Source organism: Coffea arabica, chromosome 6e (assembly GCF_036785885.1).
Source record: "Coffea arabica cultivar ET-39 chromosome 6e, Coffea Arabica ET-39 HiFi, whole genome shotgun sequence".
Taxonomy (NCBI): domain Eukaryota; kingdom Viridiplantae; phylum Streptophyta; class Magnoliopsida; order Gentianales; family Rubiaceae; genus Coffea; species Coffea arabica.
In genome coordinates this window covers 248,024-269,847 of record NC_092321.1, presented here as the reverse complement: position 1 = coordinate 269,847, position 21,824 = coordinate 248,024, and the positions used below count along the sequence as shown (strand labels likewise).

The following is a 21,824-nucleotide window of genomic DNA, read 5'->3' as shown; positions in this document are numbered from 1 at the left end:
CGGACTATGCTAGAAAGGAAAGCGCTATTTCATTTTAGTTCAGCAAAATGTTATTTAGTATTCATCCAGTAGTCGTTGTAGTGTTACAAGTATTAATACGGCACCTTTAATAAGCAAAGTAATTAATTAATCACCTTATCATGATATTGACCATGTAGAGGCGTGTGTCTATACACATACGTATTTTTTATATGGTAGAGGATGTAGTGCTTGTATAATATACCTCCTATTGAAGTCATTGGCGGAATCACATGTTTTTTTTCCCCCTCTTTTCCCAAATCATCCTGACTACTGACTACATACTTTTTTAACCCATTTCCCGCTTTCCCATTAGATTCATTTACGAAAACTAAACTACAAAAATTCCTTTTCAGATTCTTCTTCGGCAGAGATTCTTTTTAAGATGGCAAAGAATGACAAAGTTCACAAACACATAACAGCGTCAAGTTACATATCTACAAGTAGCCGTAGAGCTTTACTCCTACAAATGCTACATTTCCGTTGCTAACTCGACAATATTCCACTTCTAACGTATAGGAAGACCCCGGCCCCCCCGCCCCCCACACAAAAACGAGAGAGAGAGAGAGAGAGACTCAGCTTCCACAACATGTCCATATTGCACCATCTGCTTGTCCAACATACAACTTTGATTCATCATCTCTAGCATGTCGCATAACAACAGACTAGAGGGCTTCAAATAAGTCCTCAGTGGGTCAAAAACGCAAAGCTTGGCTTACTAGTATCTTCTTTTTGTCAACCAATAGCCGTTTGGATTATTCAATGGCTTAAAAAGTTCTGGTGGAATGGAAGATTAAGAATTCAAACCTTAACTCCCTTCCATTGTTATACAACAATACAGTGCATTGTATCAACTATTCAACATGCGTAACCAGCACATCTCCGAATGGAATACACGCGCAAAGAAAGAAATTTCAATAATGTTATTACTTGGTTTACCCCGGAAAGCACCCTCTTCAAAGAAGAAGAAGAAGAAGGAAAGAGCGTAAATAAAGATCAACTCCAAAACCTTCTTGACTAGTGTGCTTTGTTGGGAGAATGGATCGGCTAATGCTTTTTTTTTTTTTTAATTGAGCTGGAACCCGTAAGCTCCTCATGCAAAAGGGATCCGTCAGGACCTCATTATCTCCTTCTGGACTTGCTCGCCCACAGAGTACCATTTACAAACAATTACATACCACTTCATTCTCTCCTGACTGGGAGTTTCAGCTAAAAAGCACTCTTTCTTTCTTTATACTAGGTTGTTTAAGATTGAAACGTCGGCCTTTGGTGTACGCAAACAGTTTATCTAAGCTCTTTTAACACAACTTGTGATTTTAAATTACACTACTGTACACTACACCTCTCTCTCTCTCCCCTCGCCCCACCCCCAACCCCCGGGGAGGGCTAAATTTCCCTTTGCCCCAACTTAAGAAAATTACCTAAATTTTGATCCCTCATAATCAGCATTGCATCTCACTTGAGCCAACAGCCCCACCTACTAGGCATTAGCATGGTTTTCAACTGCGTTCTCCTCAATCCAGTCCTAGCCCTCATCTGGACGATCACACGTCCCTTTGGTGTGAAACAAGCCTAAAATTTTCATAACCATATTTTGTGAGCAGTGGTTTTATGTGACCTGGCAAGTGGCAACAGGTCCACCAACTCATCTGAAACATTCAAAAATCAAAATCATCAGGATTTTCCTGTAGGAAAAGGTTAGCCCATCAAAGCTTATGCAATGGAAGCAACAATTTCTGTAGAGTCTATAGGAGGTCAATTTCCTCTACTTATCCCTCTAATATCAGGCATCAAAGTTCAGAACAAGTGCCAAAAATAAGATACAGTAAACCAATTCCAAACGTTGAAAAGAGGGAAGAGAGGGAAGACAGACGTGTACATACATGCACAGTCATACATAAAAAAAAACTACAGAACATGTTAGTTATCATAACAAGGTAGTACTTGTCTAAATGACCTGGTCCACCACATTTCCATGCTTAGTAATGCTGTTTCTAATAGGAGTTTCCTAAAACTTCATGGCGAAAGAGGTACTAACTCCTGTCTGGACAATGACACTGTAACAAATCCCTTCAATTGATCTAAGGGCTGTGTATGAGAATCACCAAAAAGAGACCTATAGGTTCAGTTGTGCTTGGCCAAGGAACCTTCTCAGTGGATGGATTTTTTGAGCTCCCATCACTTGCAATGTCACCCTTATCATGCAGATAGAACAGGAAAAGGTCAATATCAACTGCTACGAGACTGCAGAGTTCCCACTTCAGTTCACATTTCCATTACTTGGACCCAAAGGGAAATATATTCTGCACACATTTGCTTTTGTGAAACCTTTTCCCCAGTCATGATGATTCAATAAATGCAAGCGAACTATACTTTCATGCATCACTCCTAGTCATCCAAAGTTCAGATCTTAAACAACTGAGGAATCTAATGAAATTAATAACAACATTTCAATCCGCCAAGAACTTATTGGCAATGATTGACTACGACTGCCTCCCTTAGGTGTGCACTGACCAACATCTGAGGAAGCAATTGTAATATAGACCAACCATCATATAAATGCTTGATTAAACACTTGCAATGAGAAAACCCAAATTCCTGTTCATTCAATACAATCTTGGACCTATGAAATCAAACTAAATAATAAAAGAAGTAGATCACTGAGGTTGTGGAAAATAATATTATACAAAGAAATATGCTTGTCTTAGCATATGAAAATAAATACATGGGTACCCAAAATACATATGCAGACCCATAATGGGGAATATCCTACAAACAGTACTACCACATTGCCTAAGAATGGTCAAACACACTCTGCCTACTTTAAACACTGGTTTAGGGATAATAAACTAATAGAAACATGTTTGGTGTCAATATAGAAAAGTTATCCTATAAATATATATAGGTTTCAAACTAGCTGCAGTTCTAAAAACACATAAATAATAGACCAGTTTAGATGGGAATCACCATGTTTAATGCTGTGTTAGTTAACTAGTTGTTTAATCAGTGTTAGGTTTTGCCGTGGAAGTGATGACATAATTGCATAAATACTGTTCTCCATGAGAAAGGGTTATGACAAAACTAGATATTTGCTCTTACATCACCTTTTCTCTGGAATTCCATGGGTAAAGCCACATATGCAACAAATGGAAGAGAAGCTCTATCAAAACAAGGTTAATTGACCCAAGAGATGACAAGTCAGCTTGAGCCTTGATCTCGCCTTGATCCAAGATAACAAGGTCTCTTTCCCAGTATCTCTGCTTCTCTAGCAATCATGATATCTGAAGGCCAGAAAGTTTGATATATAACTTTAAGAACAAAGCGGGGAAGCAATCCGAGAACTGTTATAAGCAAAATGGAGAGCCAATACATAGGCGACTTTGCCAGATGGTATATTGTGCTGCAAAGATACAAGTGAAAAGGTCTGAGACTATAGAATGCCAGAGATGTAATTGTCCGTTGTGTAATTGGCAACTATGAGATTGCAGATAAACTAACCCGTAATTGGCGAATGTAGGTATAGAATCCAATACCAAAACACAGCCATAAGTGATGAGTATTGAACCCCATACGGAAAGGTGAGTGTATATTACCCATCGCTGAACATCCATTGCCAAGTGAATATTAACAAGGATAACAACAGCAACAGTCCACAAGCTACCCATACTCCAAATGTCAACACTGCTGTCCTTATAGGTGAACAAAGGCACATAAAAAAGAACAAGGCTCTGCCACAGTGTGTCAATCATTGTGAGCCAGAAGAGGCGCATATTGTAACTCTCCTGTCTGTGGCCTGCAGCGTAGAGTTTAGGATACTGGAGTAGTGTCTTACAACTTAGATCCTTGTCAAGAATACCAACAACAATTGTAGGCACAGAAGTATAGATAACAGAATAAAATACACTACTCCAGTCTGTCAAGGCAGAGGTAGTCGAAAATGCTGTGCACAATATATACCTGGAAATTGTAGCAAAATGAAGGTAACTAAAGGATGTCCTGTATAGCAAGAGCAATCATCCAGACAAGAATCAAGAAAAATCATAATGATGGCAGTCATTCCAACCATGAAACTCAAGAACATAACGCACGATAAAATAGTCAACACAGTGCGGGGAACACCCGATCGCAAGCAATTTAACAAATCATGACAATCCTACTCCATTAGCATTTTCCAAACCCTAGTCCGAACTACCACAGCCCCCTTTCCTCCTTTTTTATCAGAAAGCATATGGAAAAGATTAGTCAAATGAATAAGAAAGCATTTAACAAATCTAAAGATTAGTTATTTGGAAAGAAACAGTAGCCAATTGATCCACACCATTGATGTGAGTAATAATTGGCAATGGAAAAGTAAAAAAGCATCACAAAAAATCAATTAAAATTTTCCCACAATTAGGAAAAAGTAAGCATATGCAGCAGGTCAGCTTTCACAAGCTTGTTCTGTCAAATACTCTTTAAGCTTGTTACCAATTTTCTCAGAAGTTATTATGAAGATAGTCAAAATTTTGAAGAAAAAAAATTATTTCTGAACAGGGACTTCAATATATTGATGGAAAGGACAAGAAGAACACAACACACAACCAAGAGAAACTTGACACACCAGAAAAGCATGAGTACAAAAACAGCATTTCGGTAGAAGTTGTAGAGAACCAAAAAACCAATCCGTTGATAATTCCAATGCCCATGCACCAAAAGCAAGCGCTTCAGAAAGCGAAACTGTCCCATAGCAAAATCTGATGCCATCACTGCTTGACGCCCTTCCTGACCGCATATTCCAACACCAACATCCGCCATTTGGATCATGGAAACATCATTTGCCCCTGCCAAAAAAGAAAAAATTGGATCCAGGCACAAGCGAATTAACCTAAATGGTTTAATTATTCTGGTAGGCCTTGCTAAGACTTTGGAGCTTTTACTTACCTTTTCTATCCTCCTACAAAACCTATCCTATCCAACCTAAATTAAAACACCACACAGGAAAAGCAGTTAAGACTACCTTGATCGCTAAATTCAGTCTTGCAAAGCAAAATTATCAGTTCCCATGTAGAAACAAAAAACTAAACAAGTAAACACACAATCTCCTGTGACTGATAATTCGGTTCCACAGCACAAAAATTAAAACCAAAAAAGAAATTATCTTAAATAATCAACTCACCATCACCTATTGCAAGAGTCATATCATCAGTCCGACTCTTAATTAGGTCAACTATCCCAGCCTTTTGCAGAGGCGCAACACGACAGCATAGCACAACCCTACATGCAGTTGCAATGTCGAATAACTGTAGAAACATTAGCAACAATACCAAGTAAGATAGCATTATGAGAGTAGTAAGCAAATTTCCGACTCACGAAACTGTCCATAGAACTCAAGGAAATCTGAAAATAAACACTAAAAATACAACATGGTCAAAACTTCACACACAACTGAAAATATCACATTAAATCTTTAAAAAGATCAAGAAGAATTCATACCTCAGATTCCAGATCCTTCTCCAATATGTATACCAGGCTACTCCCATCAATTATGAGAGCTAAAGGTGCATGTAAAGATCCTTCTTCCAGTCCACCGTGCTGCTGGGGAGAGTTCGGAAACTTCATATCAACAGGAATCTCAAGGTAGTCTCTTTCTGCATCTCTTGTCCATTTCAAATCCTGGTTATTGCGATATTTCAAAACATATTTGGCCTTTGCATCAAACAAGAGTTTTCTGCATTCATTTTCTGAATTTCCATTTATTATAATCTGTTGCATTTCTGCCGTCAATAGCTTACAAGAAAGACCGATCGAAATTGCAGTCTCTTGCTTATCTCCAGTAAGTACCCACACTTTTATTCCAGCCTGTCGCAGAGACTCGATAGCTTCCGGAACACCTTCTTGTAGCTTGTCCTCAATAGCTGTGGCACCAAGAAGAGTTAAGTTGCATTCAATAAGTGATGCTGTCTGACGCAGCTTTATAGTTCTGTCAGTCAACGATGTGCTAGCATCTTGGTACATGCATTGCCACTCCTTAAGCTCTTCGCTTGAAAGATTCCTGGAAGCAACTACGAGGGTACGTAAGCCTTCAGATGAATATTCAGTCAAATGACTCTGAGTTGCATGTCTTCTATGATCATCCGTTGCAGCATCTTTCCTTAAGATGCTGAACATCGACGTATCAGCCCCTTTCACCAATACCTTGACATCATTATTTGGAAATCTGATAACCACAGACATTCTTTTACGCACACTGTCAAACTCATGCAAACCCAGGACATCCAACCTGCACTATCCATGGACATTATAAGATAGACTAAGCTACAAAAACAAGATTAACCTAAATGAGAAGGCCAAAAAATAAGAAGGCAAAAAAGAAACACAGTAGTTGTAGAAAAAGACCACAATACGCATAAATAGAAAAGAAGTCAGGGGTAGTTGACATCTATAATTGGACAAGGTTTGGGTAATAGAGACTTAATCTTGGTAACCCAAGTGCAATAGCGCATTCCATCTATTTATGTTCTTAATACCAACAGTCAATGACAGTTTGACATCGAAGGTGGCATCTAGAGAGCCCAAACAACCCCACTTTTCAGAAAGAGATTGGTACTTGGCAGGGCTAATTTGCCATCTGCCTATTCTGGGGTGCTTATAATCAACTCATTGTAATTTTCTTTAAAGCTAGAAGCTTTTTGAGATGGTCTTCTTTACTTTTGACTTCTCATTTATTATAAGCCGATTATGCAAAGCAGGCCTTGAGGTTTAATCACAGCTTTAGCTTTTAAAAACACCTAGAAGGAGAAAAATGCTTTCAATTTTTTTTCAACACATTGTCAGCAATCAATAATTCATAATCAGCATAAAATGTCGAAAGCAACCAACAACAGGCCATATTTGCACTTGCGAGGTCATGGAAATGAATTTAGACCCAACTCAAAAATGGCTTATTAGCATTGGAGGTCCAGTTAGAAGGTAGCAACACCTAGCCAGAGAAAGGTAATTATGATAAACTTCTGACTGCAAATCACACATCTACGTTACCAAAGACAAATACACACGTCAGAAATCAAATAATTCATAATCAGCATAAAAAAGCTAAAAGCAACTGATAATAGGCCCTATTTATGAGTGTGAGGTCATTCTTCTTAGGTATGAGTGACAAGTCACCACAACGTAATCCTTCTTCACATGGGAAAAATGTTATACCCAGCTGAAGATGGCTTAATAGAATTAGAGGTCCAGTTTGAAGATAGCAACACCTAGCCAGAGAAACAGCAATTATGATGAACTTCTGACCAGGAGTCATAAATCTATGTTACGAAAGTCAAATTCACAACACACCATGTTGAGCTTAACTTGAAAGTTTGAAAGTGTAACAAGTTCAAATTTTCTCCACCTTGCTAAGTGAAAGAAGCATCACTTCAGTGCAATTAAATCTGCAGCTCAGAGCAAGGGAACAATCAACTAGAAAAATAAGCAAGGCAGAGAGAAAACAACAAATTTTTTTTTTTTCGCCTGCCACACAATTTAGGAGGGCTCAATATTGCATCTTAATTCATATTGTCAACAAAACCTAAGACCATTCATGTTTTCCCAGTCATCCAATCCAATTTACCCTCAATATGCATAGAGATTAACCATTTCCTCCATTTTACATCTCACCATCTACTTTTCATCTTATGAATTTAGAACCCTTGAAGAATGCAGACCATCATTAACAAATGAAACTATATCAGACAGGCATAATTCAAACACCTAAAATATGGCAGAGACTACAAATGATCAAAAAAATTAATTAGCTCTGAAAATACAGCATAAATGAATACGCAAAGTAGCAAGGGGGTGAGAGTATTTGGCAACACCACAAACACCAATCAAATTAGAGTTTTAAGACAGTGTATGGCATGTTCAGAGCAAAGACCCTCGTTCTTTTAATCTTCAACATTCTTTTAAAAGGCAACATAAGACCAAACATATTAACAAATAAACTTCTGGGGCAGAAATGGTCACCATTATAAAAACAGGTAAAAGAAGAAACCTGATTTGAGCAAGTCCTCTACCTTAGTTTCTCACCATTCACATCAATCACAATATGCCCAGATGTCCTCTCGAAAAGAGTATAACCATAAGCAGAAGCAGCAGCAACCAAGGCTTGTTCATCAGGTGACTCACCCTGATAATCAATGGTCACAACATTGTCACAACAGTCACTTTCTGCTTCGCTTGAAGATGGACTACGAGCAAGAATAGGAATCACAGTGTTACATGCTGACAGTGTCAGAAAAAACTCATGCGCAAATGCTCTTTCCTCACTTGACAGTTCTTTATGCAACAATTCCAGTAGTTCAAAATCAGCAGTAATTTCTGATTTAAGCTTCCATCTTCTTCGGCCCAGGAGGGCTGACTTTCGTTCCCCTGCAGAAGTTCATTGAAACAAAATATACAATCATTTAGAGACAACATTAAGCACACACTACTGAAATAAAATTCTGTTCAAACATAATGATTAAATTTTTCTGATCCCCGAAAGAGAGGTCAGAAAGAACCACAGGATAAGCTGCAAGTCAGGTGAGCCTCCTTTCCATAGCAGCAAAACTACTGGTCAGCCCAAAGATGATAGAGAAAGGATCCCAAGCAAATTTTATAAGTTATACATCAAGAAGGTTGCAAAGTTCCATATGACATAGAGATTTTAGCAAGCCCCATTACAAGCAATTAAATGAAGATAACTGAACAAGGTAAATTATAAGGTTAAACTATTATATCCATTTACCATGGCATGTTAGCTAGACCCCTACTCCCCTGCGTAATACTGGATATTAGTTGTCATTTAGCAAATAGCACAAACTAAGCATATATGGCTTCTCCAAGCAAAAGAGAAGCTCCACACAGCACATAAATTTCCACAAAGCATTACTATAGCAATCAGGGAAAAAACATAGAGGCGTAAATTTCATTAAGTCATACACAGAAGATTTCACAAATTCAAGTTTAAAGAATATTCAAAAAGGTCCAAACGAAGGCAATAGCTCCTATAAGTGCAGGTCTAGTATTCATTACGCCACTTATCATTATCAGGCATGCTACCTCCTAATCCGATTGCTCCAGGACTCAAACATTCAGGTCAAATGCATATTGAAAGTACCCTTTTCACAGAAAAATTAACATATTGAACATAAAGCACTTTGAATAATTAAATTTCTATGAATTCAAAACATGCATTCACATACTATCTTGGCCAAAAAAAAAAGGAGAATGACATAATAATTAGAAAAAGTTCAACAAACTTAGGTATGTATTCAGAACATAAATCACATGTATTAGTTATACCTCCTATATTGGTGCCCTCCAATGTCCCAGTCATCGAAAGGGACCTGCCATAACTTTTCCCGCAAACACTCGCTCTTCTGAATTCCATCCTGTTTTCAGTAAGTGTTCCCGTCTTATCAGAAAATACATAGCGGATTTGACCTAAATCCTCATTAATATTTAAGGATCTGCACTGGAACCTTGAACCGGAGCTATTATCATACATATGCCTGTCACCAATCATGAAATATGACTGTCCTAACCGAACCAGCTCCATGGTGATGTAGAGAGATATGGGTATCATTATCTGGAAAACTATTATAGAACTCAAAAAGGAGAAGAAGGCCTCCATCGGAATCCCATAAAATTTGTATGGCCTGCCAGGAGATTTTCCATTTGGAAAGTAAGTCCTCCTGTAATAAGGTAATGTATCAAGCTGATTCTTATGGCGTTTAAGCCACAGACCCATCCCTATTCCAACAACCAGGCACATGGTTAAGAGGAAAACAGACAACCAAAAAGTTTCTCGATTCATGTAGGTCTCCAATCTACTCCTTTTAGATGGAGATGAAGCACTGTTTAGCATAGCTTTAGTCTCCTGTCCGGCATAAACCACCACGCCAATTACCCATTCTGTGTTCTTCAGCTGACAGCCACGCAAAATGATGTTTGATTGGGTTAGTGGGAACCTTTGGCCCTTTATCTCCATGTTGGCTGTGAACTCATATATATTCCTGTTAGGTTGTTCGCATCTAATAACCCCAGAAATGGTAGTCCCTTCAAGAACTAACTTACTTGTTTCTTGCCTAGCATACCGGGTCTTCAGGTTTGACTCCCCATCCAAGTTCATTGTCTGTATATAAGCAATTCCACTTGGATCACTGGTCCCAAGCAGCACCACATCACAAGGAATGCTCTCATCAGCACAGATCTTCACAACCTCACCAGCCTGCATCTTTTTCCATCTCTTATGTTGGAATTCACTGGCTTGAAGCACTAGAGCCTCCCGGTTATTTTCATTCCTGTCTGACCTGTGCCTTCGCCAATCCTCATAACCATCTTTTATAGCTGTTACAGAAAGCACAAAAAGCAGAGGAAAAAGAGAGACTGTTCTCCCAAAAACAGCAAGAGGTGGAAGCTGGTTCAGTGCGGCAATGGCAAGGAAGTATAAATAGGCAACACGGTGAAACTGAATAAAGAGATTCTTAGGCAGAAAGTTTAAAATTGTATACTTGCTGGTTCGAATCTCATTCCCAGAGAACTCAAATTTATGGTTAGTCTTCTTTGGATCATTAATGTGGATCAATCTAGGGTTATCATGGTGCATTACGTTATCTTCCAACTGCATGCTCTTGTGTCTACTCCTCTGAGATTTATTCAACTTATCCTGAACCCGAGATGAAGCCCTAGACAAGTCAAGTTGGGTGGCTCTGGTAGAAGTTGACTGAGATGAAGCCACCGGGGATTGCACTGAAGAAACTTCAAAGGAAGCGATATCATGGTGAGCATCCATGGCTCCACCCCACGAAACCAGGCGTTTCCTCTCTCTCCAAGGACATTCCACTTGAAATTCCCGGTGGAACCGAAGCTCAGCGGAACGGAACCCCTTCCCCTTTGTGGCAGCAGGATGTCGAACAGATTCGTCAGGAAAACCTATCCGTCTAAGTGGGGAAAAATTGGAGTCCAACTCGTCCTCCTTCAAAGTGTACAGAGTGGTAATACTACTGGTATGTTGAGGTGGGTCGTCAAAAGCTGCTGCTGCTGAGGAAGGTGGTGATGAGGTAGTATGACGTTTAAGGAGGTGAGGATGAGAATAAAGGTCAGGTGGCTCAGATGAAGATAGCAATGGTTTGCCCGATGTCATAAATAGCAGTCCTCCAACAGAGACGCATCGGATATGATAAAACTAAAACAACACATTAATATAGCAGAAGATTTAGAGCAGAGATTAACTACAAAATTGACTACCCAATACGTGTGTTCTACACACTACCCCGCCATTTGGTACAAAATCCCGGAGGACACCCATTATTGGGGATGGACTTTCCGTCCAAGTTACCGTCCACATTTGACTTAAAGAAGCAAGGACAAAAAGTACGCAAGGGAGAAACCAACATATTCATGCTCAATGAACCATTGCTTTTATTTTTCCCCCGATTTTCAAATCACATATATCAACTTGCTCGCACAAAAAATCAAGGAAATCGAAAAAAAATTCTTGTTTTATTCCTAAAATTTAAATAAAAGAAATGAGGTTTGTTGTGGAAAAGCAGCAGATACTGAAGCACCCCGGAAAAGGAGGTAGGTTACAAGGGGAAGAAATACACAGAGCTGACCTCTCGGCTGTTGTGGTATTCCTTAGAGTGTGGTGGTTGGTATTCTGGCAAAAGGGAGGTGGGTGTTTAGCAGCAAAGGCAGCGGCAGGGAAAGACGGAAAAAACTCGAAAGTCGAGAAAAATGGGAGATCAAACAGAAGCTGAAAGTTGAGGAGGAACGGAGGAGAAAGGAGTCCAGAAGCGAAAAACAAACCTCCTCCTGCTTGGCGCTTTTCTAAACTGCAAATACCAAAACTGCAAAACAAGAAAGAGACAGAAGAAATTAAATGAAAAAGAAGAGAGAGTATATAACCGTTGTACAAATAAGCAATAACCCCAACAATGCAGATGAATGAGAATTGAGAAGAAGAAGATGATGATACCAAATATGAATTATGGAGAATGCGAATCATAAGAGGCCTGCCAAAACATCTAATCGGAAAAAAAAAAAAGGAGAAGACAAAAAAAGAGAGGGAAGGGTGGGGGGGCAAACCTTGGGGCGTGAAATGATGGAGGGTTTTGTTGGGTTGGGAGAGAGCAGAGAAAGGCGGAATCTGGGAATTGTGGATCTGGATGAAGCGTTAACGGCGTAGGTCGGATGATAGGAATTAATGTAGGTGTAATGGTGGAGATTGAATAAGAGGTGGAGAGAAAGAGGGTGTTTGGGTTGGGGAAGCCATAAATTGGTGCAGCAGCAGAGGAGGAACAACAACAATAACAAGAAGAAGAAGAAGAAGAAGGACAAGCAAACAAAAAGGTCAGATCTGGCCGTCCGATCGATCCCAAAAAATTAGAAAAACAACCCACCGCTCCGTATCAAAGACTCGGGATGATTTTCTCTCCGTCCCTCCTAGGTGCTTGTTTTGTTATTTTGATGGTGCACTGCCACCGACTCCCCCACCCCGGTGCCTCCCACGAGTCCATTTTTCTATTTTCAGTTTTCATTTTAAAAAAAAAAGGGTTATTATCGCTTTAATCACTTTAGTATTTGGTGCTAATTTCCCCTTTAATATCAATTTTTAATCACTCAAGAGTCAAGACTAACGATCAAACTTAACAAAATTTACCAATTCAATTGAAAAGACATATTTAATTCTTAAATTATTATCAATTTATCCTAATAAACCTATTATCAGTTTACCCCTTAGAGTTATTTTTTAGACAATTTATCCTACCATTAAACTAATTTAGCAAATTAAAAATTTTAAAATAAAGTACCTTCCTCTTTGTATAATAAAAATAATATAAAAATTTGGAGTAATTTTTTGCCTTTTAATTATCAAGAAAAAAAGTCAAAATATTAATCTCTTTCTTCTTGACAATCTTATTAATATTAAAAATATAGAAAGATAGGAGAGAGACAAAGAGAGGGAAATAGATCTGAATACTCTTTTTAAAAAATACAAATAAGAAAGAATTCAATATTTTTATTATTTTAAAAAAAATTTGTTTGCCACCTAATTCCAATTCTGATTTCGATGACATTAAAGTAATACAATGATACTAGATTTTTCGTTATTTTCTTTCTTTGCAAACTCTAATTTTCTATCTCATTCTCTTCTATCTCATTTTCTTTTCATAATATTAATAAGTGTGAAAAAAGAAATTTGAGAAAATCCTTTTATTTTTATATTTTTTGAACTCTTAGATTGAAAGAAAAATGAAGAATAACTATTCTAACATTTTTACTTTTAATTATATATAAAAAAAGGTAAATCCATTAAAAAAATTTTGAACATACTAGTTAGGTTAATGATGGTAAAATGCTTCGAAAATAATGTTAGAGAGTAAAGCGATTGTATCACTCTAATTTAAAGGGAGCAAACGATAATAACAATATAGTAAATGCTATAAAATAAAAGGGTATTTTTATTTAAAATTTGTTAATGTGCTGAGTTAAATTATCTATAGAAGTAAAGTGATTAAAAGATAATGTTACGGGATAAATTGATGGTAGTGATATAGTTAAAAGGGGTAAAGTAATAATAATTCAAAAAAAAAAGTTTCCAATAGGAATTACATACAATTGCATAGTAGTACTAATAAGGGAAAATCCTTCAAAATCTATCTTGCATTTTGTTAAATAAATTTTTTTGTCCTTCATTTAAAAAAAATGATAACTTTAGATCCCTTATGAAATTAATTTGGTAAAATTTAATTCCAACCTAAATTTTCAATCATTTTTCATCTTGAATTCATCATGTCACCCACACGTAGTTATAGTTTGTTAGGAGGAAAAAGATTAAATTCTATTCGTAATTAAACAAATTACTCGATTCACATCATCTTTACCCCTAAAAATTATAAAAAGATTACCCTGATTTGGGATCGAATCCAATTCATACTCATTTTTTCCACTAAAACAGCGAGATCTGGTATTTTTGTATATAAAAAATGACTACATATGGGCTATATGGTGATTTCAAACATAAAAGTTATCGAGAGCTTATATTAGAATCAAATTTTGCTGAATTGATGTTGTAAGAGATATAAAAATAACATTTTAAAAATAAATTATAAAAAATCATCTGGTGAAATGTGAGAAACATTTTGAATGATTTTTGCTGCAAATAACTAGTAGCATCATTCTCGTATATATTATAAGATCAAGTTCAAAAAATTTGACAAAAAAAAAGACAAATTCAAAGTTATCATTGGATGATAAAACAAATGTTTTGTTGAATAAATTAAATTAAACTATAGGTCATTGCATCACCCACTTTTAAAATTTATGGCTACTATACTTTGAAGGATTAATAGCATTAAACTCTTTTAAAATTTCTAGATAAAATATAAATTAAAGGGTTAACAGATTAAACACTTTTTAAAATTTGGGGCGATTTGTACGTTGACCCTTAACATTATTATTTTTAACCGCTATCTCTCAGGGATCAACAGTTTGTGAAAATAAATAATTATCATCAGTTGGCAACGGTAGATTATCATAAAAACTATGGCTTTGTTTGGATTGCATTTTTTCTGGACTTTTTGTAGAAAAATTACTGTAATGATTTGATATATATGAAGTAAAAAGGTGATTGAAAAGTGTATCAACGGAAAATATAGTAATTTTTCTTTGAAAATCTGCAATCCAAACACATCCTATAAATCTACCACTATAGAATTTTATATTTAATTTACTTCCTATAATTCGACCACTAAAGAATTTTATACTCAATTTGCTTACTGTAACTCTATCGGTAAAGAATCTTATTCTGGACACCAGAAAAAAAAAAGTCTGATTCTCAATTTATCTCCTAATTAATGGTAAAGGATAAATATCTTATTCTCAATTTATCTCCTAATTTATGTTAAAGAATAAAATTATCCTTAGGCACCGTTTAGATTAAAAGAAATGAAGGGAAAGGAAAATAAAGGACGATAGTGAAAAGGAAAAGAACAGGTAGTAGAGGAAAGTAGTTCTTATCCATTGTACTTGGATTAAATATGGAAGAAGAATGAAAAGAAATATTGAAATTTTGTTTGGGCTGATGAAGGGATAAAAAACGGAAGGAAATGATGAAGTGTTATTTAACTAGAAAAGATAAGAAAAATTAACCTTTCAAACAAATTTATATTATTCCATTGAATTCGGTTTCCTTTTCCTTCATTTTGCCTACTTTTAGATAGAAATGACAATTCAACAAATTGATTAGGTTCTTTGCCCCTCTCTTTGTTCATATCATTCCATTTTTCTCCTCAAAAATCAATCAAAAAAAAATTTTCAATTATTTTTTTACCTAACATATATCATATTGCTACCGTATAAATTTTTTTTTTTTACAAACAAAAACTCTAAACTCAGAATCCAAACGGCTTCTAATCTATTTTATGTTTTCACGATTGAATTTCTAATCATATGTCGTGTTTCGATATTGTCTCAACTGATTTTCAAATTTGTATATATATACTTGCCACGTTTTAATGTACTCTATGCTAATAGTACGAATCTCCAATGAAATTATGGTTTTTATTTAAAAAACTAATAAATTTGTAGAAAAATGTAGGGTAAATAAATGCTAGACTTTATTTTTTTTAAAAAAACTTTTTTCCCCGACCAAATACGCAAATATGCGAGAAGGAAAAAGAAGAAAAAAGCTTTCAAGCATTTTCCCTTGCAATCAACCGAATACTATATTTGTATTTTACCAACTCTTGAGAAGGATTAAAGGGTGTTCTGAAAATGGGATACTGTTCCTAAGGAATCAAACTTCCCCAAGCCCCAGGTGAAATACTGCTCTACGGGCCTACTACAGCCGGTGGTGATGACCCATGAATGCTAACTGATAAGGAGAGATGACCGGGTCCCACTCCCACCCAGAAGGGAAAACAAAATGGTACTCAAAATATAGAGCAGGCGGTCGGGCGGTTGATTTTTGTTTGCTGCGGTGGGTACTACGTGCTAGTCTAGTAGCATGATGGATGGCTGCCGATGGGACTAAAAATCAAATAACCCCTTGCCTCACCCTCCTCCCTGGCTGGCATCCATCTCTACGAGGCTGGCTAATCCAATAGAAGGGAGGAGGAGGAGAAGAAGAAATCACCGTCGTCTAGCCGCCGCCGCCTAGCACCTGAATGAATCCTGACCTGAGGAGGAGGAAAATGAGTGACTGACTCTCGGGTGCTGGTGTTTTAAAGCTGGCCGGCCGGCCGGGACTATACTACTGGATACTCGCACATCTTCAACACCGCTAAATTGCACCGCCACCCCTATCTTGTACATCCGAATCCAAGTAAGGAAACAATTAACTGCCTCGATAGCTTTTACCACCACTCTGTTCCTCCTAGTGTTTTTTTTTTTTTTTTTTCCAACAAACGGTATCATGTTATAGATATTAACACTTGACCATACAAGGATTAGTTACAAAAAAGGGGATACTACCCTCAACTCTGTCCTAGCTAAATCAGTCAGCCAAATTGGGAAATCAGTTTCCCATTCAATATCATGTACAAGCTTCACAGCATATTGTGCTAATTGATGGCTGATGTGATTTTCAGTTCTAGGTATAAACACAAAGGAACATTTTTCAAAAGTTAGACTAAGTTCCTGCACATCTTCTAAGATAGTTGCAGTCGTGTAGTCATACTCCTTGCGTTTAGTAATCTGCTCTACCACTGATTTGCAGTCTGTATGGACTATAATTTGTGTCCAACCTGCTTGGGTAGCCATCAGCAGAGCATTTCTCACAGCCCGAGCTTCCACTTCACTTGCCGATCCCTTTCCCTGTGTGACAATTCCTTTTGCTTTCAAAAGCTGCCCTTTCCAATTTCTTGCTATAATCCCTTGTCCAGTCCTGACTCGTTTAGCTGATATCGCTGCATCGGTATACAGCCTTATCTCTTCCTTCCTTGGCCGCACTCTCCTGGTAGGTAAGGCATCATTCAGCTTCCCTGCGATCTCCTTCTGGTCTGTACTCCCTACCTGTTCAAACTCAAGCCATTCCTCCTGTGCTTTCCTTACTATTTTTACTGGATCCTGGTTGGCTTGTTCAAAAAGTTTTTTGTTCCTGGCTTTCCAAATTTGCCAAAGGATATTGATAGTAAGACTAACTCTCTCCTGACCTTGGTTCAGTGCCAGCGATTGTGTGACTTGTTCCCACCATAGCCAAAAGTTATATTGCATACCCAGTAATCCATCCCACCTGACCGGTGCTAGCTTCCACGTTTCCACAGCCTTTTCACAGAAGAAGAACAAATGCTCAATAGTTTCCATATCTTCACCACAGCAACCACATCTGCCTTCCCCTCTATGTAGCCTTTTCGACAGCTGTTCATTGACTGGCAGACAATTTTGTAAGCACTTCCACATGAAGTGTTTGCATTATCACAACTATCAAAGTATCTGTCATCCTCTCTCAAACTTTTCAGCTGACCAACTACTTAGCACTTCCTTCAAAAAAACTACTAGCACTAGGGCGTAACCGTTACTCTTACGTACTTGCGAGTGGGGTATGTAATGTATCTACTTCCCAAAAGGTTTTCGTTCTTGCATTCCGGCAGTATCATGTTAAACGGTCAGAAGTTTGGTGTAACAAAAGGTTTTTCTTTTCTTTTTTTTTTTTCCTGACCTTTTGCGTGAAACTGAAAATTGATACGTTAGGTTTCTACTATTACTATCTTTTTATTTTCCTTTTTGAATTAGGTAAAAACTAGTAGTATATTACTTTCAATTGCTCAACGTATTATCCTTTTATTTAGGGGGAGATTCTATAGTTTCTTTTGAATATTGTATCTTCAAGATAAATTCGCCCAAACTTTAAGACGTAGCCCATTATCACCATTTATTGTACTGATGCAAATTAAATTGAGGAAATGATTTCTTAAAATGGCGATAGAATTTCCTTTTATTACAATACACTAGGTGGAAGTATAACAGACCATTGGATTTGGATCCTGTTTAATAACTCAATTTAGTACTTAAATTTATTGGGTTTAGATTTTAATATATTCAAACGCGTTTGATAACCATAACTAGAGCATTTGAATTAATTAAATGATATCGAATTTTTTAGGCAAAACTTGTTCCAAAAAATTAGTCATGATCTATTCACTTATCACATGATGTGATATACATTTAAATGTATCAAATTTAGTACCTAATAATTCAATAATTTAATTGATTCAGATTTCAAATTTCAATTTTATCAAACACATCTTTAGATTTCCCCATGTGACTTCAAGGGAGAAAAAAATTCAAAATGGTATACTATAATAGTTATTTCTACTTGAATTGTGCATATGATTATATACAAATGACTCACATTTGATCAAAAACAAAAACAAAAATAAATTAGGTGTAGGTGGCGTTGTTCTATGTACTAAAGCATACGTACGACTTCTGGTTTGATTGCGGCTTTTGCATCCCCGATTTTATTTTATTTTATTTTATTTTTGTTTTGGAGAGTCAAATGTTGTTGAATACCACATGTTTCCCATGTGTATTGATGGACAAATGCTTTGGATCTTCTCCGTCTCCATTATGTTCAGTCTAAAGGTTCATTTTCTACGCCTACCAAAAACAAGCATCCCCCTTAAAAAGTTAAAGCTTTAAAGCTAAGCACCCCAAATCCCAGTTGATACCATCACTACCACCATTACCTTTTTTTTTCTTTTACTCTTTTTTTTTTAAAAAAAAAAAATTTATTTAATTTGTCTTTACTTACTAACCATGTAAAGGAAACACTGGTGTATCTTTGCTTTGAAGGTAGCCCAGATGATTCCCTCTTTCATACTTCTCTCTGTTTTCACTACAAGATTAGTTCGTGGTCTACTGGATAAGTATCTTAGACATGCCACACACACATATATATATAGATGTCTTTCCTGTCAATGCTAAAGCACCTCCCACAAAGATTAAAGCTATCGCCTATCAGTCTTGATATCATGGACTGCAGCCAGATTGACATTACATGTGGAACATTATTATTACAGTTGCTTTTTATCCTCTTAATGTATCTTGATACCTCAAATGCCGATTCACCCAAAATGGAAGACAAAATGAATATTCCTTGGCCACATTCTAGCAACAATGATTTTTATTTCGGGTAAGTATCTCGACAACGACGATGGGTGCGTCCAGTAAGCGTAATTCGATTTCATCTTGAGTAGCAACTCCTCAAATGCAGCTTACGCTGCTGTTTTTCTATATTGCTTACTAATGACATGTTTACAGATTACGTAATTTTGGAGTCATGGAAGACGAAGAATGGACACTGGTGCAAAAACATGGAAACCAATTCATGGTCAATGGCCAACCATTTTATGTCAATGGGTTCAACACTTACTGGCTAATGGTCTTTGCTGCGGATCAATCTACGAGACCTAAGGTTACTGAGGTTTTTCAACAGGCATCCTCTGTGGGTCTTACGGTGTGCAGGACTTGGGCTTTCAACAACGGCCAGTGGCGAGCTCTTCAGAAATCGCCGGCTGTTTATGACGAGCAAGTGTTCCAGGTACGTCCCTCTATCTCAATTTCACAGTGTCTCATGAGTTAGCTTTTTTGAGTTGACAAAGGACAAGAGTCCCCTGACCGTGATTTCCATCTGAAAGAATTATCTGCATTGCTGCGTCGGTCTCTGTACGTGCATGGTGCAAGTAAACCACGTTACATTAAAGATTGTAACGGTTGACTAACATGATGATATGGATACCAAGATGAATACAACAGATACGTTAAGCTATTCCTCGATTTACAGGCTTTGGATTTCGTCATAAGTGAGGCAAAAAAGTTCAAAATCAGGCTTATATTGTCATTGGTAAACAATTGGGAAGCTTACGGAGGCAAATCCCAGTATGTCAAATGGGGTAAAGCTGCTGGCCTAAACTTGACTTCTGATGATGACTTCTTCTCCCATCCAACTCTCAAAGGCTACTATAAGGCTCATGTCAAGGTTTGTACTTTGCTTTGATAGCTTTCTTGCATTTCGTTCACTAAGCTTGAATTTTAATGACTAGTTTCGCGTTCATTCATCGTTGACACTGCAGCACAGTCTTCGAACAATTGCTGTTATTGTACCAAGTCTAACATTTTCCCCTTTTCCCTCACTCCTAAATCTTTCTCTGGATACTTGGGCGCCTGGAGATGGTTCTTGATAGAGCCAACACTGTCAACAACATAACCTACAAGGATGATCCAACGATATTTGCTTGGGAACTCATGAATGAGCCGAGATGTGAATCAGATCCCTCTGGCAACAAGCTGCAGGTTTGTATCTCTGAACAGCTAAATTCATGAGAAACTTGTCACCATGCTATGTACACCTGAAACTAAATTAAATGCGCATGGTATATAAACCTAAAACATCTCACCGTACAAGGGTAGCTAGCTCTACCTCTTATCTTTCCATAGCATCTTTCCGAACTCCATTTACGCAGCATAATGTGATGAATGATATCTGTCATACAAGTTATCCTGAGTTATTCAGGTGGCAACGTACATGTAGGCTTGGTTAGAAGAAATGGCGGTCTATGTGAAGAGCGTTGATCCAAAGCATTTGTTGGAGATTGGAGTGGAAGGTTTCTATGGTCCCTCGACGCTCAACAGGGTTCAGCTCAACCCAAATACCTATGCTCAACAAGTTGGAACTGATTTTATAAGGAATCATCAAATTCTCGGGGTTGATTTTGCTTCTGTTCACATATATCCAGACTCTTGGTTAGTATATTCATTCATGGGAAACTGCTTTAATATTTTGTCACTCCTCCTCTTATATTCATTCTAGTGGTTTTTTACTTTTTTTTTTTTTTTTTGGATGAGAAAGCTTTTTATGACACAATTACATCTAAAAGACATCTGGCTTATGTATGTTCAAGTTGTGGATGCATAGATTACACACTAGGGTGTTCTTTTATGGGTTGTCATGAGAGCTCCTATTAAGAACGTACTAAATGATATCGACACTGTATGAAGGATTTCGCAATCGATCTCTGATGCCCACATAGACTTCACCAAAGCATGGATGCAATCTCACATTGATGATGCTGAGAACTTCCTTGGTATGCCTGTTGTGTTTGCGGAATTTGGTGTATCAGCAAAAGATCCCGGCTACAATTCTACATACCGGGACACCTTCCTCAATACTGTGTACAAGACCCTCTTGAACTCGACAAAAATGGGGGGAGGCGGCGGCGGGAGCCTGCTCTGGCAATTGTTTCCCGAAGGGACAGATTACATGGATGACGGATACGCGGTGGTGCTTTCAAAGTCTCCTTCAACGTCGGATATCGTATCTCTTCAGTCGAGAAGGCTAAAGACCTTCAACTCCTTGTGTTCTTGGAGATGCCACTGGGGTTGCAAGAAGCACCAGCACCACCCGGGGACGGGGACTACCCTCCTGTATCATGATGAGCTTTAATTAATCTTTAGCTACTAGTACCACCTACCTACCTACTCCTGCCTTCGTGTTCTGTTCTCTTCCAAATTACTACTACATTAAAAAAAAAAAAAAAAAAAAATTAAGGTGGTGGTACTGCTCTATTTTGTACTGTATATGGTAAACCACCACATTTTGATTTTATCCCATTCCCTGAAAATTATGTTTGAGAAATTAATACTACTACTAATAATGTTCTAGCCATACTAGCATATGACTGTTCTTGCATGAGAATATTGTACGTAGTAACCCTTGAACTGCTCTTATATGGAGTACCATAACACCGTACTACCATGTCCATGTCCAAACAATTTGACAGTTTGTTTGCTCAAAA

General features: G+C 37.4%; 3 protein-coding genes across 9 annotated transcripts; 1 reads left to right on the top strand and 2 right to left on the bottom strand.

The window, feature by feature from the left end:
* Positions 1-1,061: 1,061 nt before the first annotated feature.
* On the bottom strand, positions 1,062-12,512 carry LOC113695047 (phospholipid-transporting ATPase 1-like). 7 transcript variants are annotated; one of them, XR_011816599.1, is made up of 10 exons: positions 12,112-12,510; positions 11,640-11,873; positions 9,325-11,209; positions 8,055-8,409; positions 5,491-6,277; positions 5,174-5,297; positions 4,619-4,838; positions 3,517-3,975; positions 3,123-3,418; positions 1,062-1,667 (listed from the first exon to the last, which is right to left on the bottom strand). XR_011816599.1 is itself a non-coding variant. In XM_072054155.1 (9 exons), the coding sequence occupies exons 3-9, from the start codon at positions 11,165-11,167 to the stop codon at positions 3,217-3,219; spliced, it is 3,990 nt and encodes a 1,329-aa protein (XP_071910256.1). In that variant the 5' UTR covers positions 11,168-11,209; positions 11,640-11,873; positions 12,112-12,510; the 3' UTR covers positions 2,685-3,216. The 7 variants fall into 7 exon arrangements, 3 of the variants coding, with proteins under 3 accessions (XP_071910256.1, XP_071910255.1, XP_071910257.1); XR_011816600.1 differs by having other exon boundaries at positions 9,325-11,873; positions 12,002-12,510; XR_011816597.1 differs by having other exon boundaries at positions 9,325-11,873.
* Positions 11,769-17,427, bottom strand: LOC113695565 (uncharacterized). Its single transcript, XM_027214696.2, has 2 exons — positions 16,501-17,427; positions 11,769-11,873 (listed from the first exon to the last, which is right to left on the bottom strand). Exons 1-2 carry the CDS (start codon positions 17,425-17,427, stop codon positions 11,769-11,771), a joined length of 1,032 nt encoding a protein of 343 aa, XP_027070497.2.
* Positions 15,816-21,694, top strand: LOC113694734 (mannan endo-1,4-beta-mannosidase 6). The gene is made up of 6 exons (XM_027213593.2): positions 15,816-16,351; positions 19,291-19,570; positions 19,814-20,008; positions 20,200-20,322; positions 20,561-20,772; positions 21,028-21,694. The coding sequence occupies exons 2-6, from the start codon at positions 19,310-19,312 to the stop codon at positions 21,470-21,472; spliced, it is 1,236 nt and encodes a 411-aa protein (XP_027069394.1). The 5' UTR covers positions 15,816-16,351; positions 19,291-19,309; the 3' UTR covers positions 21,473-21,694.
* The last annotated feature ends 130 nt before the right edge of the window (positions 21,695-21,824 follow it).

Coding starts and splice junctions, on each gene's coding strand:
- LOC113695047 (XM_072054154.1), bottom strand. CDS start 11,167: ATGACATCGGGCAAACCATTGCTATCTTCATCTGAGCCACCTGACCTT. Junction 4,839..5,173: donor GACTCTTGCAATAGGTGATG/GTGAGTTGATTA, acceptor CTTTTTTGGCAG/GGGCAAATGATGTTTCCATG. Junction 3,976..4,618: donor TTTGTACTCATGCTTTTCTG/GTGTGTCAAGTT, acceptor TACAATTTCCAG/GTATATATTGTGCACAGCAT.
- LOC113694734 (XM_027213593.2), top strand. CDS start 19,310: ATGGAAGACGAAGAATGGACACTGGTGCAAAAACATGGAAACCAATTC. Junction 20,009..20,199: donor ACTATAAGGCTCATGTCAAG/GTTTGTACTTTG, acceptor GGGCGCCTGGAG/ATGGTTCTTGATAGAGCCAA. Junction 20,773..21,027: donor CACATATATCCAGACTCTTG/GTTAGTATATTC, acceptor CACTGTATGAAG/GATTTCGCAATCGATCTCTG.
- LOC113695565 (XM_027214696.2), bottom strand. CDS start 17,427: ATGTGGAAGTGCTTACAAAATTGTCTGCCAGTCAATGAACAGCTGTCG. Junction 11,874..16,500: donor TAGCTAGGACAGAGTTGAGG/GTAGTATCCCCT, acceptor CTTGTTTTGCAG/TTTTGGTATTTGCAGTTTAG.